The sequence below is a fragment of the Camelus dromedarius genome, chromosome 4 (assembly GCF_036321535.1).
Source record: "Camelus dromedarius isolate mCamDro1 chromosome 4, mCamDro1.pat, whole genome shotgun sequence".
Lineage (NCBI taxonomy): Eukaryota > Metazoa > Chordata > Mammalia > Artiodactyla > Camelidae > Camelus > Camelus dromedarius.
The window spans coordinates 95,723,277-95,749,645 of record NC_087439.1 but is presented as its reverse complement, the minus strand read 5'-3'; the positions used below and the strand labels follow the sequence as shown (position 1 = coordinate 95,749,645).

Here is a 26,369-nt window from a genome sequence, read left to right as displayed (position 1 = left end):
ACCCTCTACCAAGATTTCCAGTCCTGGCCCAAGTTTTCCTACCTGCTGGCATCAGCCCTCTGCCACCCAACTTGTCTGCCCCCTAGTGGGTAGTGGCCCCGATCTGCCAGTGAGGTCTCAGTCCCAGTTTGTCCCATTCTTGGGTTTCTTTAGATCCTCTTTCATCCTTAAGTACTTACTCCTCTCTTACAGTTTAATGTATATATTACATTTTTCCCGTTCAAATTCCTGGGTGGTTTCGTTTTTGGACTTGGACCCTGTCTGATATATTGCATTCTTTTTTTTTTTAAATTGAAGTGTAGTTGATTTACAATGCTGTGTTCATTTCTGCTGTACAGCAGAGCGATCCAGTTAGAATATAAAAAAGAATATATATATTGCCTCTTGAAAGAACTTGAAATGGTTAACACTCACTAAGTAGAATTTCAAACTTAGAAGTCTTTTGAAATCAACCATCCTAAAATTTGTTCTAACAAATCTTCGGTAAATATAAACACCACTTTGCTGTGGGGAGTTGGTGCTTTCATGGGATCAGTGCAGAGTAGGTTTCTATGTAAAAATATTGGTTTTGAATATGCAGCAGCTATAGGTCTGTGGGCACTGATGTGTTTGGATGAGTGACTGGACAGTTTTCTCTATGGAATAATCAAGACTAAGAAGAAGATCTGAACTGTAAAATATCCTCGGCACAAGGAGACCGAGTTGCTCTTACCAATAAAACGTAGCCTCGTGTATCCCAGATCCAGACAATGCTGGGGGACGGACCTTCGTGACTTCTAGCACTAGGCTGGGAATGTCTCCTTAATTACATACACCCAGCTCAAGTCCCTACACCAGCATTCTCCACCTGTCCACATGAGGCGCAGTTATGGGTGATATTATCTTGTTTTGTTCTTGCTGATATCCTGAAAAGCCTGCTGAACCAGCTTTATTTAAAACACAACCTATACAAAGAGTAATTAAAAATCAGTAAGTAGCCAAACTTCGTCTACTTTTGTCCTTGAAGAGATCTGAGTTGTCTCCACTTCTACACTTTACTTTTCACTTTGAGTGCTGATTCTTGTAAGTGTTTTGTTCTTACTCATTGTGAATATAAGTTCTTTTTTAAACAGGGAAAGAACATTGAATTGATTTGATATGCTAACAAAATAAAAAGATGACCCAAAGTATACAGAACAATTCATATGAAATAGTTAAAGATCTTTCTCAGTGGGGGAAAAAAACACATTGCTAAAGTGTTCCAACATTTCATTTTTTAATTTTTCTAATAGTACATTCTTTAAAAGAAGTTAACAACTTCAATCCCAAATATAAGGATTCAATAATGCGAATGAAAAGCTGTCATTTTCAGAGAAGCTGTTGCCTAATTACCCTGGAAAAAAAGTATTCTTTTGATTGAACTGATGCAAAAATCCTTTAGAAAAGCTTCATTGTTGCCTGTAAAGAGTCTTCTTAAGGTCACTTTTACTTCTAGACCATCCCCTTGTTTCTAGTGATAGAGTTTTGCTTGGTAATGGCTTGTGGTTCCACAGTGTTTTTTGTGTATGAAAAGCGTAGACTAAGAGATACTACTGAAGGCGCTCAAATTGTAGATTCTGCCATGAAAGGAAGTCCCAACACCTTAACATTTCCCCTTAATTTTCAGCAAGACACAGGAAAAGAAAACTCAAGTCCCACTTGAATCTTTGATCACCACGTTTACGGCATTAAGAGGCTGCCTCCCTGCTGGGAACAGAGCTCCCACCGCCCAGTGTGCTTATCGAATGGCCTGCGGGTGGGAGCAGCCGCCCCAGCCCGCGTCGGAGTCTGCAGATGGAGGCATCCGGTGGCTGCTGGGGCTTCTGACGTGATCCTGCCTGCTTTTGGGGGCACGGAAGAGCCGGGTGCTCCCCGGGGGTGTTTTCTCAGAAGCAGGGCAAGCAGCAGCGCTCTCAGACAGCAACAGAAAAGCCTACAGAACAATGCTCTCCATTCACCCATCTGTTTCCAGTTCACAACTGGCATTTACTGCTGGGACAAGAGGACACTCCTATTGGCTTTCATTTTTTCCAGACGCTTCACTAAGTGGCCGTTGCTCACCTCGAGCTCTTCTGTCTTGTCCAATGCTGAGCGAAGCTGGAAATAAAGACGAAAGGCAGTGAGCTCCGATTCCAATTCTACCGAAAATGACAATGACGACCTGCACCTACTGATATCCTAAAAACGCACATACCTACGTGTGTATATACATATAGTTCTTAAAAAGCAACACAAGGCCCAAGATTCTGGCCTCATGAGTGACTAGGGAAACCTCCTCCTCTGAAACAACTAGACCCCAGACATGGCACAGTCTTGGGGGTCCCGATGGCCTCACAGAGGTAAGTGAGGCAAACATCAAACAGACGAGAGCTGAGCCAGGCCAGCTGGAGGAGGTGGTCCCCACAGCCCTGGGCAGCCGGAAACCAATGCAGGAATGCCTGAGGCAAGATGGTCACACCCTGGAGCCTGGACCACAGAGCCTGGGAGTCACAGCAGAAGCCACGTCAGCAGGGAGCTGCCTGGACCAGCAGGTGGCAAAGCAGAGAGGAGGTGCCCTAAGGTGGATGTTTAACAGCCATGTGGTTGTGGAGTTGGGCACCATCAGAACAGAGTCTGCGGCCCTGTTTCTCACCCAAAACCCTCATGGAGGGCGGGTGGGGTCCTGAGGCGAGTGAAAGCCCCCTGCCCTGCCTTTCACCAGCAGAGGCAGAGTCAGAAGCAGAAGCAAGCCCTCTTTGTGGAAATCCCCCAAGTCAGGTCTGGAGTATTCCTACAAAGGAAAATCAAGCATAACCTCATGAAACACCAGACACACGACAGGACAAACCGTTTGAGTCAACAGAAGCAATAGGCAACAGAACTAGACCCTATGGACTGAAGGTGATTTAGTTGTCAGTGTGGAAAACAGAACACCTGTGTATGAAATCTTCAAAGAAATAAGGAAAGGGAATTACGTAAATTGAAACAAAAACAAAGTAATGTACACCACCATACAACAAGAAGCCATCAGGAGTGAGCACACTTTAAAAAAACAAAAGAGGGTGGACTGGAAGATCTATGCAAAAACATTACACAACAGAGAGGTAAGCAGACGGGAAGTTGAAAAGACAGATGGTAGAGAAATGCAGAGGGTCAATGAGGAGGTCTGATGCCCTCTCATCAGAGTCCCGGGGAGAAGGTGACTAGGGAAGAGGAGTTACTTAAGGAGATCAGGGTTGGAAATTTTCCAAATCTGATTTAGAAAAAAGGCTTCATGATCAAAGAAACACAACACGTCCCAGGCAGAACAGCAGTAAATGCACATATAACACATTAGAGTGAAACCATAGAAAAATCAAAGGCAAAAAGAACTGCAGAGGGAAGAAAATCACCTAAAAAAGGCCCACAGTCAGGGCGACAGGCTTCTCAGCAGAAGTGGGAGACAGTGGCATAATAGTTACAATCACCGTAGAAAAAGCCCGACAGTGATTCTGGCCCTGAGCTCCTAACTGGCCAAACTACGACCTCCTTCATGATGTGAGCGTGGCCCTCAGAGTGGTCTGGGATGGTGATGTGTCAACAAATAGTAATCCAGCAGATTTCCTGGCGCTCAGTCCTCCTTCTGCTCTCCCAACTAGAATATCCTTACCCATTCTTTTCCTAGAAATAGCCTAGAAAATGTACCTCTCTTTGAAGTTTCCGTTTTTCAGCCTTAAGTTCATCTTCTATTTTTTCAGCATTTTCAGCAGCCAATTTATAACGTGATACTTGACTTTCTAACCTTATTACCTAAAAGGAAAGGAAAAACCATCTGTATAAATTGATAGGCCTGTTTTCTTGCCCCAGTTGCTTTATTATATTTGAGATCAAAGGATCTAATTTAATAAAATGGGAGAAAACACTGTGACAATAATTATGATCTACCATTTTGGGCTATTACAGAGGTTCTAGCCAAGCAAGCTTTTGTTCATATTTCCAAGCAAACCCAGGACTGACACTTATTAGGGACTCATTTCCTCTCTGACTCTAGTCCCAAAGTGTGGTTCCCATTGTGCTGACCCAGTGACACTATCTCTCCCCTCTGTGGGACGATCCTGCAGAATGATGCTGTCGAGGTGATGATTTCATCAGGACCTCAGCTCCAGTTTGATCTCTCCCAGGGGCGGTGGGGTGGGGAAGCAGGAGAGGGAGGAGAGAGGCAAGGGGCTCAGAGAGAGGGGTGACAGAAGGTGGCTCTGAGGTGGCCCAGGCTCTGAGGTGAAGGAGGAGCAGCCAAGCTCGCTGGAGATGGGCATGCTTCAGAAAATGCATCACTTTCTAGGGGCTCTCCTCATTTTGTTTCATTGAAGTGTAGTCAGTTTACAAAGTCGTGTTAATTTCTGGTGAAAAGCATAGTGATTCAGTTCTACATATATATACATATATTCCTTTTCACATTCTTTTTCATTATAGGCCATTACAAGGTATTGAATATTGTTCCCTGTGCTATACAGTAGGACCTTGTTGTTTATCTAATTTTTTAATCTATTTTATATATAGTAGTATCTGCAAATCCCAAACTCCCAATTTATCCCTCCACCTCTGGTTTCCTCTTTGGTAACCATAAGTTTGTTTTCTATGTCTGTGAGTCACTTTCTGTTTTGTAAATAAGTTCATTTGTCTCATTTTTTTAGATTCCAGCATATGAGTGATATCATATGGTATTTGTCTTTCTCTTTCTGGCTTACTTCACTTAGTATGACCATCTCCAAGTCCATCCATATTGCTGAAAATGGCATTATTTTATTCTTTTTTATGACTGAGTAGTATTCCATTGTATAAATATACCACAACTTCTTTATCCAGTCATCTGTTGATGGACATTTGGGTTGTTTCCATGTCTTGGCTATTGTAAATAGTGCTGCTGTGAACATTTTCTTCTTTTTGCTTCTACAAAAATTCCAAACAGTTCCAGCCACAGATACCCACAATGGAGGGGGTTTCCTCTCTCCCTTTGGTTAGGACACAATTTGGCCTGGAGACCTAGAGGCATGAGCTCCCCAAATCTAGGGACCAGAGTGGGCAGCCTGGCTGGGAGGGAAAGAGAGAAAATCCAGGCGAGAAGGATGTCCCTGTGGGAAGTGTTTTTTAATTAACCAAATTGTTTTTAAATAGCAAACTTTCAAAAAACACCCTAACCGCATTAGGTACTTTCTATGACTAACCTTGTTTATGGAGGATTAGTACTGGTTATAATAACCCAGATCCTACTAACGACCTTTCCCTCCCTCTGCTCTTTCCTTGCAGGAAACACACGGAGAGACTTGCTGCCTTGTTTATCCCCACTCAGGACCTTTTTTGGTTCTAAAATTCTCTGCTTCTTTTTGTCCTCAGCCTTTCAGGGTGAGTTCTTTCTCAGTTAACTTCAGTTAACCATCAGTTTGGCCACCTGTTATTGCTTAAAAGCGTGCACGTACATTTTGTTCTAATGCAGTTATCTCTTGCTCAGATTTTGCAAGTTTAAATTTGAGGTCGCTGATCTGTCTGTTGGCATCCCCTAAAGGTTGAAAGAGAAGGAAAATCTGTTAAGCTCTTGGGCTTTGAAATTGTTAAAACAATAGTTACTGGGACCCAAGTCCTTACTTATAATCGTCCTGCAAATCTGTAAGTCCTGGTCTGTGGCCCCCACCGCTCTCAGAGCTGAGACAGGAGGGGGTGACCTCTCTCCGAGTCCCCTGCTGGGAGCGGGGACATGTGGAGCGAAGAAGATAAAGAAATGGTGGGGGAAGGAGAGGTGGGGGGAGAGAGACTGGGCGCGCTTTTACCCCCTTAAGCCTCTTTCTAGTTTACTGGCACAGAAAAATACCTTCCAGTCTTCCCATACAATCAGCAGACCCACACACAGCTGTATCCCGCGTAGTAAGTGTGGTTTCTAGCAGCCGTTACATGGCGGCATCTGGGTGCACATTTTGGGGCACTTGTTCTGTTCCTTAGGCTCAGACAGAAACACCCTTGCCCACCGGCCCATCCTTGTTCTTGCCCACAAAGAAACAGCTTTGTGCTTTTGTACTCAAGGGTTTTTGAGGGGACGTGGGGGAACACCGGGCATTCTTTGCCCTGATAGATTTTTTCCTCCCCCACAAGGACAGTAAAAATGGCACGTGCCACAGGGTTCACGTCTACACCGGGGTTGACATTTACTTTGTAGGTCCATCACGTGCATGTCCGTCCCGTTTTCTAAGACAGCATCTTCAGGGCGTAGATTGTCTAGTCTGATGCTCTTCTGTCTCTCTTCCAGCTGCCCTTTGAGTTTCTTAATCTGAAAACACCCACCAATAAAGGATGTTAATTTCTCCATTCCAAGTGAGACCAGAGCCTCTCCAAAAGGAAGCAGCATGTAAGGTGAGAACCCACACCCCAAAGTACAATCCAGTGTTGCCTTGCAGTTACTGTGTGTGTCTCTAGGGGCCAGAGAGACAGGGGTCACATAATCAGGCAGGCGAGAAATGGAGTAAAACGTTAAGCCCAGCAGGAAGATGGAGGTCCCTCCGCTTTCGTAGGGGAACAAACCCAGACAGATACACGGAACTCTTCCTGCCAGTTAGTACTCTTCTTAGAAAGCAACAGGGCAGTGGGTGAAAATGGAATAATATTTACAAAATCAGGCATGAATTATTTTGTAACTTCGGGCAAAAAGTTATTTCTAAGGGTGAAATTTCTCTTATATTCAGGAGGAGATGTTCCATACAATAGTTTGAATGATTACCTTTATTAAAACCTTTTTTTCAATTTTGGGAGGAGGTAGTTAGGTTTTATTTATTTATTTTATTTAAATGGAGGCACTGGGGGTTGAACCCAGGCCCTCCGGCATCCTAAGCATGCACTCTACCCCTGAGCTACACCCTCCCCCCTTTAAAAAGGTCACAAGTCAGTGTGCTAGTCAGCTTTGTTCTATTCACTAAGAAGCCAGGAAGGGCAGCCTGGAGTCTTGGAGGCACAGAAATACTGTCCCCAGCAGAGCCCTGGGCCTCCGTACAGAACCCAGTCAGGTCGTAGATTTGCCCCCTCCAGGGAGTCGGCCTCTACAGAGCTTTCTTCTCTCTGAGAGACACAAACGTATAGTAGTTTAACAGCCGTGATGGTTGAATTTTCTGGTATGTCACGGGGCATCTCCCGGCCCTAGTCCTGTCAACCTCCGCGCACCTGTGGGAAGTCCGGGCCCACACCCACCGCCAGGGGCGGAGCAGACCCCCCCAAAGACACAGACTGTCCGTGCGGGCTGCTTTGAGAAAACAATTACAGAATGACCATGGACACCTATTTTAAAAGATCACAGGCACTTCAAGAGAACCCTCTCACCATGGTTAGTGCTCTCCCCCAAGTTTGAGCAATATCTTCAACTCTTAGAAAAAGTGAGGCAAATACCTTTGCTTGGGTGCTTATGAGGAAAAATGAGAGAAACTGAGCTTCTTTAAAAAGTAACTGTGAAATAACTGAATAACTACCCTGCATACGGGAAAGACCAAATAGGACAAGCGCTTAGCATTCCTTGAGGTAGGAGAGGCCAGCGAAGGGGAACGGCAGTGAGAACAACTTTGATCAGTTACAACAAGGAAACAGCTGCTGGAAAGCAGCGCTGATCCCTGAGAGATCACAGAGCTGACTCTCCTGGGCCAGCCGAAGAGGGGTGGTGTTGGACGGACTCGGGAACCCCCTCCTCAGAGATTAATCTAGGCCTTCTACACAAGCTTTTATGTTGAGCCACAACTCATGCAGAGTGTACCAAATTCAGACCACAGCCTTGAATCTCTGAGACATCCTCTCCAAATCTCATCTGACTGCTGATACTTTACTTGGGTAAAAATATGAAGAGCTCTGGTTGGCTTGATTATTATTTTCAGGCACAATGCATTAGGGGTTTCCTGATGAAGCAGGAAGGAAAAAAATGGGAAGGTTCCCGGTTTCAGGTGCCCTGTTCCAGAACGCGTAAAGTAATAAAAAGATGGTTACCTGTTCCAATAAGCATTCCCGTTCATCGATAAGCTTTTTCAACCTAATATCTAAAGAAATCAGAAAGATACAGGTTTAGGCGACCTCGTGGACTGCCCCTTTCAGCAGACAGCTAAACTGAAGAATGAGCACTGGGGTTAGTGAACTGATGATGAAGGTAGTAAGCACGTACCACAGCGAACGAGGCCACAGACAGGACTGGGGAGGAATTCAGCCAGGGGAGGTGGAGCAGGGCCAACCGCCCACAACATGCTTGTCTCATCAGGGCAGCATCCGGCTGCATGCAAACGGGCTAATCTTCTACTCTGGGTTAGCATGCAAGAGCTCTAGGGCCAAACCACACTGCAACACAAAATCTCACAGGCTTTATGGTTTCACGTCATTAGCAAGGTACAGACACAGGGAGAATCGCGATGAAATGGCACCAGTGTCTTCGTTAGTCTTGGCTTTCCAAGTTCCCAGCCCAGAAGTGTTTACCTTTTCTCATTTCTCTCAAAGACTCACCAAGGGCAGAGTTCTGACTCTAGGCTTATGAATCCTAAGTGTGCTGACAATACACCTGCAGACCCACCTGTCAAGAGCTGTCACTCTTCTGAGGAAGACGGCAGCAGTAGCCAAGGTCCTGTGATTCCTCCCACCCCGATACAGTAGTTTACATATACATAAGCACCTAGAAGTCCCCCAGACATCTCTCTAATGGGGTGCTGAGTGAGACAAACTCGAGAGTACAGAGAGGGATACGGAGACCTGGGGAGGATTTTAGGGGAAAAATCCTGCATCAGTTTTCAGGCAAAGTCAGGATGATGTGATGGTGATTGATGCTAACGCATGCTGTGCCCTGGCTGTGGGCCGGGCTCTGTCCAGCAGCTCACACCACCCCTGGTGACACCCACAGGTGGGCACTGCTACCACGCCCCTCTTCCACAGGTGAGGACCCGGCCCCGAAGCCTTCCCAAGGCCCCCAGGGCTGCACCCTTCACCACTGCACTCACTCTTTTCTGGATCTAAACAGAGACCTCTGAGTCAGACTGGACTGGCCTGAGGCCCTTCCTCCTGAGGGGACAGTGCTCTCACACTGCCCAGCTCTGGATCAGCTACGTGAAACGGAAATAACTAATACACAGTGCACCTTTGTTGTCATAAAAAAAAATCATCTATTCACGTCCTAATCCAAGTTACATGCTTTTCTCCATAATTGTTTTTCCGAACACCCTAAGCTGCTATTTTGAAAGGCACAATTACAAAATCAATGAAACCAGAAAATGTCATGCATAAGATAAATGAGTTCCATTTTAATTTACATACAAATTGCTTCTGACAGCTGTTTTATCGTCCCTTCCATAAACCTACCCAACACTAAAACAATTTTTGTCATTATAAACCTGCCTCTTATTCAGTATCACTTTTTATTTTATCTTATATATTTTACATTCCCACATACAAAAACCACAAGCATCATAAGAAGTACTGAATATACTGGAAGGAATATATGAGAAAGATCTCGAAGCACATATATATATATTTACAATTTTTTTCTATTAGAAGACCTCAAATATCTTAGATAGCAAGTAAAAAACAAATATTAAAATGTAATAATAGCGCTAGCAAAAAACCCAAAATAAAACACGGGTAATCTGGTCTTTAGTCTTAAGGTGAAAATACAAAAAACGGAGAGAGAGAAATGAAACTTTTAAGGAGGAGACATTTTTAAAGCAGAATTGGAGAAGATTAAATAGTTTCAAGAAACTGGAAAAAAAAGTAAAATTATTTAATACAAAGAAAACGAGAACTGAAATAAGTCAGACAAACACTGTTATCACTTACACGGGCAATCTTAAAAATAAGACAAATGAATATTTATATAATATATATATAGATAATGAAACAGAAACAGACTCACAGATGGTAACCAGTGATTACCAGGAGGGAGAAGGCAGGCAGGAAGGGCAGAATGTGGGTGGAGGGTTAGATTAAGAGGTACAAGCTACCAAGTATAAGATGAGTGAGCTGCAAGGATATACTGAACAGCACAGGGAATATAGTTGACATTTTATAATAACTTTAGATATAATATAATCTATAAAAATACCAAAATGCTGTTATGAACCTGAAACAAATATAATTTTATAAATCAACTATACATCAACAAAAAAATTTTTAAAAACGAGTATTGCTTTTTTGCAGTTTTAAAAATCAACAGGTCTCACCTGTGAAGTGAGCAGTGGTGCATCACGGGTAATGACTGTGACACTAACAAGTGTCGTAAACCTCTCCTCACTGGGCAGCCTTGTTCATCACTGCTTTCCAACGCCCAGATTATAAGCATTAAAGACAATGCAGTCACAATGCCTCCAACTCAGAGTTTTCTTTCATGTTGGGAAGTTAACATGAATTGGCAATTAAAAAGTTATTTTAGTATACTGTTAAAGGGTGAAACAAGAAACCAAGTGGGGAGATGGTGAGACAGTCACGGGGGCAGCAAGCAGGCACCAGGACCCCCGCCCCGCTCCTGTCTGCCCTTCCTTGGCTTGCAGGCTGTGACCACAGCTGTCCAGGCTGCAGCAAGGTCAACCACTGGCGACAACCAGTCACCCAGCACTAACTCTCTTTAGTGCTGTACCTGGGTCTGATCCTCACCACCACTCTAACCCCAACCTCTGAGAGTAAAATGAGGCACAGTGAGGCTAAGTAGCTTGCTCTTAGTAATATACTATCAAGAATCTAATTTCCCTTCTGTGGGTTGATCTCAACCATCCCGGGCCTCAGTCTTCCTCTCCCCCCTGCAGAGGAAGGTCACCTTCCCTCCACGCTGGCAAAGATAATGAACGCAAGACCGAGGTCTCAAGAAATCCCCTGAGGAGGTATGGCCCTCTCTCCGCCCCCACCTTGCACTGGCTCAGCGTGATTATAGTTCACGCGGTCAGTTTGCACTTTCCCCAAGTGGCTCCCACGTCAGGGTCGCGCCTCCTTCCTGTAAGAAAAAGAACGGGGCGGGCTGCTGAGGGCGGTTCTTTTCCTGCTGTTTATGGCACCCAAGAGGCCTGTACAGAGGGGAGCCGTCAGCACCAGCCGCTGCTGGCCTCAGTCCAGCGGGACAGCTGAAGCCTTTCACACCTCGAAAAATACGTATGTCTTCAACGTAAGGGGGCAGAAAGGCTGAAAGGGTTTTCCTGCTGAAAGATAGTTTTCTCTGTATCAGATCACCACGCCGGATAAGCATATATTCTGAACACAACACACTCACAAACACCTCTGGAACGTGGACATTTGGAACGACCCTTACTGCTGTGTTCCCTTCAGTGGCTGTGGCGGCACACTGTACAAGGCGGTCTCCTACGGAAGGAGTCTATCAACAGAAACAGGAACCCTAAACTAAGCTCCCAGAAGCAGTGTTCCAGGGTCCCAGTGACGGTGGGAATTTAAATGTTCAGGTCAGATTTTCCACTAACTGGAAATACTCAACATTCCAGAAAGTAGTCAATGTAATACAGCTCATTCTTGAGCACTCTTTTAAAAATCTTTATTGCTTCCCAACCTTTGTATGTTATAAAATAGCCTATAATTCAAAATTCTCAGTTACCTTTCCCTGTTTTCTGTATGAACCCATAATTATACTTACACTTTTGAAGGAAGATTAACATTTTACATACAGCCACCACGGTCTGGTTTGGACCTGAAAAATATCCCCCCATTTAAGAGTATCAGTGGCCAGCGCTTTCCTCTGTTCGGCATCGGAGTGACACCACAGTGGTCCAGGTCCCTCTGGGGATGTGGCTGAAGACAACCTTTTGACTCTTTTCTGAGTCTGAAACTTTTGACTTATATCCTTCCATGCCTTCCTACACCGAATGTACCAAAGACAACCATTTCCTGATCATTCAAGGGCCTTCATGTGCACGTTAACTACTGGGCGGGGCTAGAACATCATTTCGCCCTTGGAGCCGAGTAACTAGTGTTCATAATGAAGGCTCTTAGATGATCTAGAAATGTTGTGGCTCTTCAGAACCTTTATCTCCTTTCTTTGTTCACTTCCCAATTCTCAGCAGTTGCTCCCACAAGAGGCTGGGTCCCCTGTGCTTGTTCACGGGCACAGCACCTTCCTTACATGAAGCGACCAACATATTTACTAGTTAAACGAAGGACTGAACAGTTGAGACGGCTGGCTGGCTGGCTTGAGGGATGTGAAGTATATGAGCATGCCCTAAATCTGCTGGTGAGTAACACGGGAAAGAGAGGAAAGAACTTAAAATGGTTTGATGATCTAACCACTTGGTAGGTGAATCACTTCCCCAGAGGCCTTTGAAAGGAGGAATGGGACCTATTTCCTGTTGCATAGCCCAGTATGAATGCAGCTTCTCTAAAGTCAGAGGCATCAACTAAAGCCACGCAAAGCCCTCTGCAGCCCTCGGACGTGCCTCTCAGGCAGGACCATGGTCCTCTTTTGACATGGCGCAAACAGAGAGAGCTGATCAGCCTCATTATCTCTGTGTCAGGACATTTATGCAGAAATAGTCAATATTTATTTGATATTTTCAGTATACTCTTCAAAACACTCAAAGTATTGGCACACGTGAGCAGAGCAACAGAATGGAGACCTTTCTCAGCTGGGCTCCTCATCAGAACCACAGACCACAGTAGATTCTAGGAGGAAAGATCTTAATTTTCTCAAGGATGGGCCAACACTAGCCCCGGTCTAGATGCCAAGAGAGAAGTTATTCATTTCTGACAAATGGGACCTTCACAGAACCCCAACTGGGAATTAGCCACCAGAAGTAGACACCACTGTAAAGGTCTTACGTTAGCCACAGTCAGAATTCAAGCAGCACAAAGAGCAAAATCACAGGCTTGTAAAATTACAAAATGCTTTTATTTCAGTTACATAATAACATGTTTGCATCAAATGTTGTTGAGGTTTTGGTCTTTTTGCATTTAATTATATATCATGTGACAATACTATGAATTCAAGTGATCTCGTGAAGTATCAACAGCATTCACACTGTACAGTCCCTTGTAATTTTAATATTTTACAATTTTTTAAAATCTGACTTTACAACTATTTTTTAAAAAAAAGTTTCTTTATATAGAAAATATATATTTTGTTCAGGAAGATAAAAACAAGAAATTTCCAGTAAGAATAGATGGAAAAAACAGCAAATGAAAATATTTGTACCAAAATACCAAAAGTGATTCTACAATTAAACTATCCTGCTCTAGTCTAATCAGCAGTTTGTCCAAGAAGAGTATTCTTTTATATTGCTCTATTGAATAGTGATTAGACAAACAGAAAGAGAAGTAATTTTAAAGTTAAAAAAATTTTTAGAAATGATTCTCCCACCCAAACATTGCAGTAGGAAATGCAATTTCAACATATATCTCTTCCAGAAAAAAATCTTCTTTTAAATTTTTGTAGAAAATGACTTTGGTACATAATCAGCACGAAGGCAAAATCTCCTACAAAAAGATTCAAGAATCCTCAACAATGAGATCCAAAAGTATTGGTTTGCAATAAAATCCTTCTATGAGGTAAAGGCAAGTAAGAAGTTCCTAGATGCTTATTTGCTCTCCCTAACATGATTAATTGTTGTCCTAAGGTGCAAATCTTATCACTCAGTGACCTCTATGCTGTTTGGCTGTTTATATCCTTTTTTAAATAAAATACCCTACAGGTTATATTATACATGTCAAAATCAAATATGAAAGCACATATATTTCAATGAGACACACCAATTTACCTTATGCTCATAATGTGGAAATCTCAGGGTACTATTTGGTCATTTCAGTGAGATGCTGATACACTTGGTCAAGAATATCCACTTTCAGATCAGTTTCAGGCAGATGCTAAATATTTTTATTTTGATTTTAGGCAGAAAGATAGGCAGCATACATTATTGTGTGACGCTCCCGGGATGCTCTCCGTTAGAACTTACACTGGTGACAGAAGTGTCCTCCTCATCTGGGTGATGACCTTCATGATGCAGGATAAACCTACACGGTCTGTAACTTGAAGCAGTAGTTAGCCTGGCGGCTGATGGTCATCGGGGCGTCTGTATCAGTCAAGAGCATCTTCAGAGTCTCAGCAGTGGAGTCTCGCACACTGGACTCGCCGTGCAGTCCATGGTCCCTCCCTGAAACCCCGCCCCGACCTACGACACAGAGCACTCCTCTTTGCTCCTACCCTTCCCGTTTCGGCCTCTCATCTCTTCCCTGCTTTCTGAACTGAAGTCCCCCAACTCGCCTGCGGGGGCGGAGTCATCGTTTTCTAGACTAATGTGATCTAGGTCCTTCCTGCCCGTCTGACTTAGACTTTCTGATGTCATGTGCCCTTCTGTGTCTTCTGTTTGAGAGGCATCGTTAGCATCCTTTGAGGGACTTTGGTCCTCGAGCAGGGCGTGGCCAGGCACTTCATTCTCTGGACCCGGAGGCCTGCTGGGGGCGGCGCTGTCTTCCTCAGCATCATCTCCTACCACACCGTGGCCCAATCCCTTGTCACTGGCACTGGTGCCTGATGATGGAACTGCATCATCTTCGGAATCCACTGTGTCTCCATCAGGTACTGCTCTCCCTGCCTCAGCGTTTACATCAGAATCATCTTGGCTAAATTTTCTCTCTGACTCAATTTTAGGATCTCCTGGACAATCCACATCTTCGTTGCTTCCTGTCTCAATGCTCTGTTCTGGGTTTTCAGTCACTTCATTTTGCACTTCGACAGCTGGTTTCTGGTCAGTGGGTTTTCCCTGCTCTACCTCTTTTCCTTCACTTAAATCTGGGGTCTGCAATGCAAACTCTTTCTTAGTGTCTTTCGTTTCTGCAGGTACTGGTGATTTTTTCTTCTTGTTTTTCTTTTTCTTGTTCTTTGCCTTCTTCTGGGATGAGTCCAGTGCCTCTCCCTGCTGCTCATCCTTCTCTCCGTCGGGGTCTCTCCCAGCTGGGGCTTCACTGTCGGCAGCTGCCGTTTCCAGACCTGGTGCCACCTGAGGACTGCTGCTGGCTGCTGGGGAACGAGGAATGGTTTGCACTTCCATCTCCATTGGTTCCTCATCCCTTGATTCCCTTCCGTCCTCTTCACTGTTTTCCCCACCTACCTCTGTGCTCGGAACTGGGACCTCTTGGGGCTCAGCCGCTTCCTGGCGGGCAGGTTCTTTCTCTACATCATGCCCTATGCTTGGGTCCAACTCTTTGGTGGCATCGACCACACATTTTTCACAGTAACTCACTGTGTCATCGCTGCACCCTGGAGGACCTGACGCTACTGTGCCCACCTGCTCCCCAAGTCCAGTGAGCCCTGCCTCTAGCACAGCCTCTGTGGGGCTCCCACTTGGCTCATGGGTGTCTGCACTGCTCTGCCCTTCAACTTCAGACACTTGCAAAGGAGCAGACTCCTGGCGTGGTTCTGTGCTAATCTCCTCCACGTTGGTTTGACAATCTTCCTGGTTTTCTTTTTCCTGTTTTTCTGCAGATTCTTTACTTTGGTTGTTGATCTCCAGGGCATCACCACCACCCTGCCCAATCCCAGGACCCGGGATTCCATCATCCAGTGCACAAAGACATCCGGACTGCTCAAGGGAAGCACCAGCCCTGTCACCTGGCGTGTCTATGACCTCACTGGACTCCACCTGCTCTGGGTTTTCAAGGAGGGATGTGTTCTCTATTTGGCTCTCACCCTGTTCCTCATTCTTGACATTTACTAATGTTCCTGGGGAGGGGGCACTGTCTTCAGAGGCTGTCTGGTCCTCGGCACCTTCACCAGGATGCAACACCTCTGTGTCCACACAGTCCTTTACTGGGTCCTCTTTGCGCTGCTCTTGCCCAGTGCTCTGCAAGACTGCTCCTCTGCCCTCATTCTCCACCATGCCACTTTCCACCTCCACTTCATTGGCTCTTCCTAAAAGACCATTGAGAAAATTGAAGGGACCCCATGATGTGGTGACCACTTAACAGACAACGTAAACACAGGTTCTCATTCCCCCCAACCCCGCTCCGAGAGACAGAGACACACCGAGGAAGCACAGGGCACAGGAGCCTTTGCCAGGTCTGTGCGGCAGAGCGCCCATCGCAGCAGCACGTCCGCCCAGCAGAGCCATCTCAGAGGTGAGAGCAGCTGCTGGTGCCACTGGGGTGAACTGACGTTCAAAGGTGAAGTTAAGTTGTAACAAATAAGAGCGAGCTCTGCGCCAGGCAGCCGAACCATCCACAGTCGGGGGTTTCGGGACGCCCGGGGGTTCGTGTCCTCTCTTCCCATTTCTAGATGCACACGGGGACCACTCGGACTTTTCCAGCTATCAGACTGCATCTCACACAGCTCTAAAAGCAGCTTTCAAATCTTTTGTTTGTTTGTTTTGAATGGAGGGACTGGGGATGGAACCCAGCACCTCGTGCACGCTAAGCATGTGCTGCACCGCTGAGTTCTACCACACACCCCCTCAAATTTTTAAAAGAAACATTCAGTTCACCTTGAAAAACTCAGCCTCAAGGTCAACCTCAAGGAAGCCACTGTTGAAACAGCTCATGAAGGTCAAAAGAAATCCACCCCCCAGCCCCTCCAATCGCTGTCTTCCTGGGAAAGCGGCCTGTGCCCTCAACACCTGTGCTGCTTCCCCTGCGGGGAGGGGAGCAGTTCCAGCAGGAGGCAGACGCCTCAGGTCCAGAGGCCACTTAATTCAAAACAAATCATCCATCGATTAAAGAGTTACGAGTTAAAGAACCTGCTCCTGATTTGCAATGAACAGTTACATTTCAGATTTTCCAAACAAACACCCCAGCATGTGAGCGACCATGCTACTGAAAGTCAGAGCCTGGTGAGGTAGGACCAGCAGTCCCCACAGCTGGGCACTTCCCCCGGGAAAATGGGCAGACTGGCGGGACATCACGGAGAGTTAGCTTGGCTTGGCCCCTTACAAATTTCTAGTATTGCCTATGTTTTATAATGTACATTTCATGTTCATTAAATATTACACATATATAAATAAAAAATAAACACCTACACTGGGAAGTTCCCACAATTCTTTACTGATAGGGATGCGTGATCCAAAGATATGCTGAAGACCACGTACAAAACTGATGTTTCTAGTTCTTTAAGTGTCCGTGACACAGCACGGTCAAGGATTTACAAACGTCTACCTGAACAAGAGCAGCACGATCAATTCTAGCTGCTCGGTGGCCAGCAGAAAGGCAGGACGGAAATCCATCACTTTATCTCCTTCCAGCAACTTTCACATAACGAAAAGAGCTGTGTTTCTTCAACAGCCATCAAGACAATGAGGCAATGAGTCACCTTCCAAACGGAAATTAAAGCCACGGCCCCCGGTCTTATTCCAGCTCCTCTGTAAGGCGCTGGTACCCAACCCATGACAAGCGAGGCCTTATTTGCCAGCTACAGCTTCAGGCTGCCTGCCGGACTCTGAAGGTTTATCCAAAAGCCAAGTATTATGACAAATATTAATCGGTGAATCTTTTCAGATATTTGCCAACTGTATAAAATATCCCTATAATCTATTGGGTTCCCCAATTTTTATTCTTTCAGAAGCAAAAATATGACGTACAAAAGAACAGCACCTCTGACCAAGGGGCAGACATACTCAGACTCCTGTTGGTGAGGGAAACCCTCCACACTGAGCACACTGACCACCTGGGGCTACCTGTCCCTCTCCCCTCCATCCAAGGCTTCCTGTCCGTCTGCTGCCCGCAGTACCTCACACTCCCAAAATACTCAACGGTGCACAGGATGTGCAGTGTTGGCTTGTGAATACGGTCAACTAACTTACTTTACAGCTTCTGCTATTCTGAGCTTTTGACAATTCTGCAACAGAGTAAGTTAAAAAGCCGTATTTGGCACATATCTGAGGAAAACCAGAGTACTGTCAAAATGGTCACTTAATTTTGAGACTACCTTCCTCACATTCACAGTCTCGCTGGGAGCTTTGAGAAGCAAAAGAAATGTATTCTTAAGCCATTGGTGGTGAGCACTGAACACAGGTGCACGCCAGACAACACAGGTGGGTGATCACATCGTTTGGCAAGAAGTTCCCATGAAGTGACAGAACCAACGGCATGCTGGGTGATTGTTAATTGATCACTGGTGATTACTTCAATTCTAAGAATGCATGGAGGGTGAATCAATGCTGACTGGAAGGCGAAGGATCAAAGAAATCAAGTACTTACCTAGCGTCCCATCCCCTGTCGCCTTGAGAGCACTTAACTCTTCCTTTGTCATCTTCGGAGAACCTTGGTAGCCAACATTATTTAGAGCATCCGAAGTCTCTCCATTGGTAGCTATTTCTGAATTTAGTATTATTCCATGTTTCTGGGAACAAAAACAGGCTCACCGTAATACTCACCGAGGGACAGAAGGTTAAACTTCATTCTATAAATAATAATTTTAAAAGAAAACCCTTTTTTCCCTGAGCAGGGGAAAAACTACAGAGAGAGAAGTGCTAGGTACCAGCCCTGTAAAATAGTCTATCAACACACAGGCCGGGGACGTCTTCCTCCAGGGAAACTTCCTTCCTGCACGTGCCCATCTGTGTCTTACTGTGCTGGTGACAAGGCACTCGAAGGGCATCCTTCTAAACTGGAGGGAGTGGCCGGTAGGCTGCCACAAAGCAGACCGTGAAGCAAGTCACTGTAAAGTGATCTCGACTTCTACAGCCCTGGGCGTGTTCTTTAAAAGCAGAGAGAGAGACAAAGAAAGACGTCCGTGTTCTGAAAGGAGTGAATGAAACTTGGCCGCTGGCATGTTTGTTAAATTCAAAAGAAACAGAATTCATGCTCACTACGAGCAAACACTTTAAAAACAGCTACTCTTCGAACTCCGGGCCGTCTGCCTTCCCATCGGTCCCTTCCTCCCAGCGCCCGCAGCTCTTTCTGCCGGCCTGGCCCAGGCGGGGACTCACGCCCGGGGAAGAGCAGCGCTGGGGACCGGAGTGCTAAGCCCGTTCCCTGCTGGCTCGAGGCTCTGGCCTTGACCCTCAGTGTGAGCAGCTGACACTGCTGTTTCCGCGGTCTTTGCAGCCATCAGGCACCTCTTCCAGACCCCACGCCGCCCCCTACAGTCTGGCTGAGAGTCCACCCTGAGTTCTGACCCCCAGTGCTGCCCGTTGGCTTTTTCAACTCAGTGTCCAGCCAGCAGCTGAAGACCCCCTGCCAAGGCCAGGGAGGATGTGGAACTTGCCTACACCCACTGGACCTCAAAGTCCAGTCACCCAGACCACCGTCCAGCTACAGAGGGCCTTAAATTCGAGCCTTTTATTTAAGAAACAAATACATTGTCTAACTTTGAGTAGCATCCCGGGGAACTTACTGAGTTGGAGAAAAAATTTAGACAGCCTATCAAAAATGTTATTGGAAATCAGAGTTGCTTCCAAGATCAGAGGTGCTTGCAAACACCCCAGCAGAGCCTTCACTGACGTCACATGTCTCTTTGGGGTCAGTGTGATTTTAGTAACAGAACTAAGGGGAGAGGGTATCGCTCAAGTGGCAGAGCACATGCTTAGCACGCATGAAGTCCTGGTCATGAGGTCAGTCCCCAGGACCTCCTCCAAAAAGAGACAAATGAATAAACCTAATTACCTTCCCCCATCAAAAAAATTAAAAAACAGAACTAAAATCAATGGCATGAAATTAATTAACACTGCTATACACACACATTCATTCTTGAGAATCCTGGAATTTGCTGTTGTCACCTGGATTTTTTTTAAACTATATTTTGGTTTCATACCTTTAATTCCTCTTTCAGCATGACTACTTCTTCTCTAAGATCATCTCGTTCACTCCTTATGGAATCAAAGAACTCTTTCTGCCTCTCTAATGCCTGAGTGCGCGGCAGAGCAAAGAGAGAGAAGATTCGCACAGGTAAGCAGGTGGCTCCAGAGGTGGGGGGGGCTTCTACTGTGTGAAACACTAACATCGTCAGGGCATTCTATAGAACGTGCTTAAAGATACAAACAAACGCAAGTGTTAAGCTTTTCACTTAGTTCACGCCAGCCAAGAGACGTTCATGCTCATGCTGCCGGGAAAGACATGGAACGTTTCGAAGGCACTGGAAATTTCTTTTTCACACTGTCTCCTGGCTTTGTCTGCGGTTTCACAGCGTTGTTAAGAGAATGAACAGAAGCAACGTACCCACTTAAAGGAGGCAAAAATAAAGAAGAAGAAATGCTTAAGGACCCCCATTGACAACTACTGCAGCAGTTGAGACTGTTTCTGCACATTGAGTCTCGGTGTTTGTGGTCCCAGATAAACATAAAGCAGTCCTAAGCAAACACACATGCACACGCCAGACACCCACACAAACCCCCACATCAGTGAACTAAGGGGCGATGCGCCCATGGGGGCGAGGACGAGGCGCCGGCCACGGTGCGCACGGGCTGATGCCGTGCTCGGGCACCCGGAGCTGTCAGAGGCACAGACGGGCTCCCCCGTCCCTGGCCATCACTCCTAAATGCAGGCGGGCTGGGAGGGAGAGGGCCTGACGCCTCCCTGGGGAGGCTTCGAGGTGGGAACACATGGGGGCACAGCACCTGTCACCTTGCAGCTTCCTCAAATGGGGAGAAGCCCAGGCGACGCCGGCCCCCAGGGAATTCCAGGAGGTCTGAGCCTCCCGGCACTAACCTGCCCGAGGAGTGCCTTCCGCCCCGCTCTGAGCTCTGTCGCTGGTCACAGGTAGGCAGGGAGCCCCTTCACGCTGACAAAATGAGCATCTCCATGTTGGGTGTCAATTGGGAGTTAATAACTCGGGGGTCAGTTAGTGTAGTCTCTCTTTGATTAGTTTTATGTCACGTGGGGGTCACATGCAAACTCAGACAAGCCTTTTTGCAAACCAAAGGCCCTGAAAGCACTCCATTCGCTAAGCAGACCACCCACTTGAACAGACGTCAGAGTCCTACCCCTATCTTTTTGTCTTTCCACTCTATTGTTTCCTGAAGATCAGAAATCTCCCTGCTATAACTCTCCTGTTTCTGCTGTAGCTGTCGGATTTCCTGAAGAATAGGAGACAGAGAGAAAGCAGATTCAGGGTTAAACAGGAAGAGAGTCCCCAGTGCAGACAGTCCCTGAGCCAGCAAGCGCCCCTGGGGGTCCCAGCACTGCGTTTCCTCCCTGAGGCCGAGTTCCTTCTCAGCATGCTGGACTTCATCCTCGTCCTCATCACAGCTCCAGGAAGTGCAGGAAGAAAACCAGCTTGAGGGAAACTCTCACTTATAGGCACTAAAGTTCTAGTCAAGTTTTTAAAAAGTTACAAATCAGCTCTGTGTTAGTGTCCGGGAGCTCCAAAGCCCCAAACGCGTCGCAGGGCATCCCCAAGGCTTGGGCGGGCCTCGGTTCTCTTCTGGAGGCTGGAGAGGTGCAGTGCGGTGCGGGTGGGAAGGGAGACTCTACTTCCCCTCCTTTCTAGCTCCTAGGACTATCCATAGTCCTTGGCCTGTGGCCCCTTCCTCACGGGGCTGACCTCTGCTTCCACGGTCACAGCTCCTCTGCTGCCCTTGACTCTCCTGCCTCCCTCTTGTAAGGACACTTTTGATCACGCTGGGCCCACCCGGATAACACAGGGTCATCCTCCACCACAAGGTCCTTGATTTAATCACGCCCACAAAATCCCCTTTGCTGTGTAAGGTGACATAGTCCCAGTTCCAGGGATGAGGATGGGGACACCTTAAGGGGCACAACTCCCCAAAGAAACATGAAGCCACCAAAAAATGAGAACCCTCTCTCACAAAGGGACCGTCTCCTTGAGCGAGGCAGAGAGAATCAGCCTAAATGCCACTTTCAAGAAAACCTGAGTAACGAACCAACAGAATGCTCCTAAGTCACAAAAAGAAAAGAAAAACAGGAGAAGCTCCTCACCTCAAGCATCTCTTCCCTTTGCTTCAGGGCCTCCTTCACTTCAGCAAACTGAAACTGGAGGACACTGTGGGCATGCTTTTCCCTTTCAAACTCCTGTAAGGGAGGAAAAGAGCGCTCGAGTTGCGATGGAATCACACTTCTCTGTCCCACGATTTATACAAACCTGGTTACCTGTTACCACGTCATCACCGTTTTCAAGGCCTTTTTAATAACATGAAACTCTCTCTCTGGACTTCCTAGAAGACGCCCCTATGACCTCCTGTACAGTCAGCCCGAGGAGGTGACGCAGCCGATACTGTGACCCAATGTGCTCACAGGTAAGCAACGACCTGGGAAAGGGGGCCCCTTCAGGGCGTCTGTGCTCAGGGCCATGGGGCTGTGTGTGCTGGGGGCCTGGAGGAGGCACTTTGCAAAGGACTTATAATAAAATGATTCTCGATTTTGAAATATACCAATGAATACTCTTTGTTATATTGGGATAAAAGGGCGATGAATAGGGTCTACTTTGGCAAGTTTATCTCATTAACAGCAGGTGGCCAGCTCTGTACCCCAGGGACAGAACAGGATCAGGTGAAGAAGCAAAGCACTTGCCAGCACAAAGCCCGCTCCTCCAGGCCGACCCTCCCCTGCATGAGGCTCAGCCCACACGGCTCTTCGGGTCTCTGTTCAGCTCAGCCACAGCCGTGCAGTCCCTAATGATGGTCTGGTACCCAACTAACTGCCAACAGTTTAGGGGACAGCAGGGGACACTCCCTAGATTTGCTAGCTGGTTATTTTAAAAGGAATTTGGTCTTAGCTCAACCCATCACCATGTGTTCACCGACCTCCTGAAGTCTGAGGGGACAGGACCCTCCAAGCTGTGACCAGGACCTGTCTGTTAGGTTTTGCTTCGCCCATGGTCCTCATCTTGGGACAACATTCCAGGATCACCCAACTTCTCTGGAACTAGATTTGGGGTTTTCTGGTCTACAGACTGATGCCTAAATGAGGGCATTTGAGGAGGATTTAGAATGCATTACAGTGTCTTTCCACTAAGTGGGGTCCAGAACATGCTCTCTGCGCCTATATTCCAACGTGACATTGGGTCTCGTGAAGTTTCTCTGTTTCGGAGGTCAGCTGTCAGGAACTTCATGGATAAAATTCTTCTTTAGTTTCTAACTCAACTATAGGAGTGAAAGAAAGAAACCTAGTACCCGGGTTTTAACCCTTGGGATTCAGAGGATATAGCCAGTTAGAAGAAGAGATAATGACACTCACAGCTTAAATTATCTATTTATCTCAGTGACTCAAAATTGGACAATACTCTAGGATCTGATAAATCAGCTAATTCCTTGTAATGTGAAAACCAGGTATTCCTTGCTCTGTATCTCACAAAGAACAGCTAAGCCTTGCCTTCGCCAAACCAGCTGCTGTCATCAATTTCAACATACGCTCATGCTTTCTGTGGATGTCGTAAATTAACACAGTAATCCCAGTGGCTCTTAATGACACCCCAAAGAAGACTCTGCCCTTCTCTGAGCTTCATGAAGGTACTGAAGTCTTTTTTTTTTTTCCAAGAGAAGTACAGTCAATTTATAATGTCGTGTTAATTTCTGGTGAACAGCATAGTGATTCAGATGTACATATATATATATATATATATTCCTTTTTGTACTGTTTTTCATTATAGGCTATGACACAGCATTGAATATAGTTCTCTGTGCTGTACAGTAGAGCCTTGTTGTTTATCTACTTTATATATAGTAGTGAGTATTGCAGATCCACACTCCCAATTTATCCCTCCCCAACTGGTATTTAATTCTTAAATGGAGTAACTGGGACTTTTCCCAATCAAGAGAAAATAAATAAATATAATTTTCTTAAAATCCCTGATACTGGCAACTGACTATTTCTCTATGGTGTTGAGATAACAAAATAAAAACCATGAAATGTATATGAACAGGAAAACCATGCAGCGTCCAGTCATGCCTTATCTAAGCACGCTGGTTCTTTCATAGGCAGGTGTTTTTCATGGTTATGATTTCACCTTCCATGCAAAACACACAAATGTCCTCCTGGTAAAATGGTTTCTAGTTTACCTATTGGAATCGTGCCTTTCAACATTTAAAGTCCCTCAGCAAATAGCATGGTATTCTTATTCCTAACTGTTTGGGCATCCAGGACAAGTGGAGAACTATTACTTAAAAAAAAAACTCATACAAAAAAATAAATGAAAATAAAAAAATAAAAAACAAAAAACCCTGCACACACATATATAATATACAAGTACCACCTATCAAATATATATACGTGTATACATGCACACACACATTCTCCCATTCTCGCGTGTGCCACATACATACTCTCCCACTGTTACGTACGCCATTTGTATGTGCTCCACCGTTATTACACACGCCACATACCCACATTCTCCCATCGTCACGTACACCGCTTGTGTACACAGTCTCCCACTGTCACATACACCACATGGCGATACTTCCCATCTCACAGGCACCGCATGTAAACATCCCCCCAGCGCCGCACGCACCGCTCGCAGACACACTCTCCACCGCTCCCTCTCGCGCTGGAACGTACTTTGTTCTTCTCCTCGAACTGCCGCCTGGACTCAGCCAGCTGCTCCTCCAGCTCCAGGAGTGTGTCCTTCAGCGTGTCGACCTGGTACATGAAGTTTGTCTTCTCGTTGTCCAGCTGAGCGTTGGAAACCACAGCCTTCCTGTATTTCTCTTCAACTTCTGCTAGTGAGTCCTGCGGAAACCGGGGCATATTTTTGAAATTGTAGTAAGAAAACAAAAAACAAAGATTAGTTCAGTATTCTTTAACCAAAACCCAAAAAACTCAGCCCTAAATTTAGACTTCCTTTTTTTTTTTTTTTTAAAACCTTTTACTGTTTTTTTTGAAGAGGGAAGAATTAGGTTTATTTCTTTACTCTTACAGGAGGTACTTTTTGTGGGGGGAGGTAATTAGGTTTATTTCTTTATTTATTTTAATGGAGGTACCGGGGATTGAACCTAGGACCTCGTGCATGCTAGGCATGCGCTCTACCACTGACCTATACCCTCCCCAACCAGACTGTATCTCTTTAGAGCAAATGAATCATAAAAAGAAACACATGCCATTGGAAATGCCCAGAAAGTCCCCCTTTTCAACTCGATCAAATTCTCACTACTCAGAAAATCAGTTATTAACTATGTGTAGGGAGGAAAATAATTTAGAGTCACTAGGACGAGGGGGACACCCGGATGGCAAGGCCCCTGGTCACAGAGGCAGCAGAGCCCTGGCTGCGTGATTCAGGAGCCCGTCACAGCGGCTTGGGCTGTTGGACAGGTTTCTGAAGTAATCACTCAGGACACATTGACCAGAACCTGGGCCAGAGCCAGGGCGCAAACAAAACAGAACAAAAACCAGAACACCTGCCACCAGCTGCCCGTTAACCCTGTCGGGGCTTATGAACTAGGAGAGGTTTAAGCGGAATTTCACATTTCCAACACACAGGAAAACCGATCGAGGCACACAGGTCTCACTGGGGAGGCCCTGGAAAGACAAAGTTCATTCCTTTGAAAAGACAAGCCCGGGAAAGAGGCCTGCAAAATACCCCTGCCCCCCGGCCCCGGCCCCTCCCTGGGCTCGCAGCCCTGCAGGCAGGTCGGGGGGCGGGGGGCAGCCCCGGGAGGGCAGGGAGAGCGGGATCCCGGAACAGACGGGGGCGCGCCCAGGGCTAGAGAAGGGGTCAAGTGGGTCGGTGCTACCGGGAAGGCGGCTTCGCGGAGACCAGCGCTGCTCTCGCCTGCGTGTGCAGACCAGGGCAAGGACTTCAGGTGGGACCAGTGATCCCTGGGCTGTTTCAGTGGCTCCCTTTTCTTTCTTTCTTTCTTTTTTTTTCCTGTCATGATCATTTTTATTGTAATGCGTAGTAATTAGATATAAATGACTAGTTGTTTAAGCAATAATCCTAATTACTATTAGACAACACATAACAACGCTGTTATGGGGGACATGCAGGAAAGTCCCCAAAGGTGTAGTGGCTCCCTTTTCAACTCCAGCAGGAGCTGAAAGCCAGAATCCCAACTTCCCCCGCTTTTTAAAGAGAGGGGACAAATAGGAAAGTGATTCATTAGTCATGTGATTCGCCACCTCTGGCGCCCCTGTGATACTGAACTCAGACTTGGGAGTTGAAAAGGAAGGAATAGTTTACCATCTAATGCTGGACCCGTGATCTGCTGTAGCTGCCTCACCAAGAACACTGTCCCTGACCACCCCCCGCCCCCCACCCCCCGCCTTCAGCAACTAAATTCACTGGCTGGCACAAAGCAGCAAGTCCACTTTCTAAAAATACCGTGTATTTACTCAAATAAATCCAGGATGATACACATTCAGACACTGCTTCAGTTGGTAAAACTGTCAGCAGGCAAATAATTGGGTGTTCCAGAAGCACAGCAACACAACTTTCTTATTGGTAGACAGCAGATGTTGAGAAGCAAATTAAATCGAAGCATCATTTGTACGTAATGACTGCAGAAAATGAAGGAAAAAAACCCCTCTTCAAGTGT

General features: G+C 46.1%; 1 protein-coding gene across 26 annotated transcripts in view; it reads right to left on the bottom strand.

Moving 5' to 3' along the window:
* Positions 1 to 1,231: 1,231 nt before the first annotated feature.
* The window catches only part of LRRFIP1 (LRR binding FLII interacting protein 1), a 142,934-nt gene continuing 117,796 nt past the window's right edge, over positions 1,232 to 26,369 (bottom strand). For 17 of the 26 annotated variants that reach the window (XM_064485297.1, XM_064485299.1, XM_064485303.1 and 14 more), the window contains 6 exons: positions 24,397 to 24,567; positions 21,823 to 21,915; positions 20,868 to 20,960; positions 19,700 to 19,792; positions 18,145 to 18,286; positions 12,832 to 15,868 (listed from right to left, as the gene is read on the bottom strand). In XM_064485297.1, the coding sequence (XP_064341367.1) occupies positions 14,130 to 15,868; positions 18,145 to 18,286; positions 19,700 to 19,792; positions 20,868 to 20,960; positions 21,823 to 21,915; positions 24,397 to 24,567 (2,331 nt within the window). In that variant the 3' untranslated portion in view covers positions 12,832 to 14,129. Of the gene's footprint in view, positions 2,116 to 3,681; positions 3,787 to 5,453; positions 5,534 to 6,177; positions 6,296 to 7,986; positions 8,037 to 8,158; positions 11,660 to 12,831; positions 15,869 to 18,144; positions 18,287 to 19,699; positions 19,793 to 20,867; positions 20,961 to 21,822; positions 21,916 to 24,396; positions 24,568 to 26,369 lie in introns of those variants that run through there. The other 9 variants (XM_064485316.1, XM_064485306.1, XM_064485314.1 and 6 more) reach the window with 5 other exon arrangements.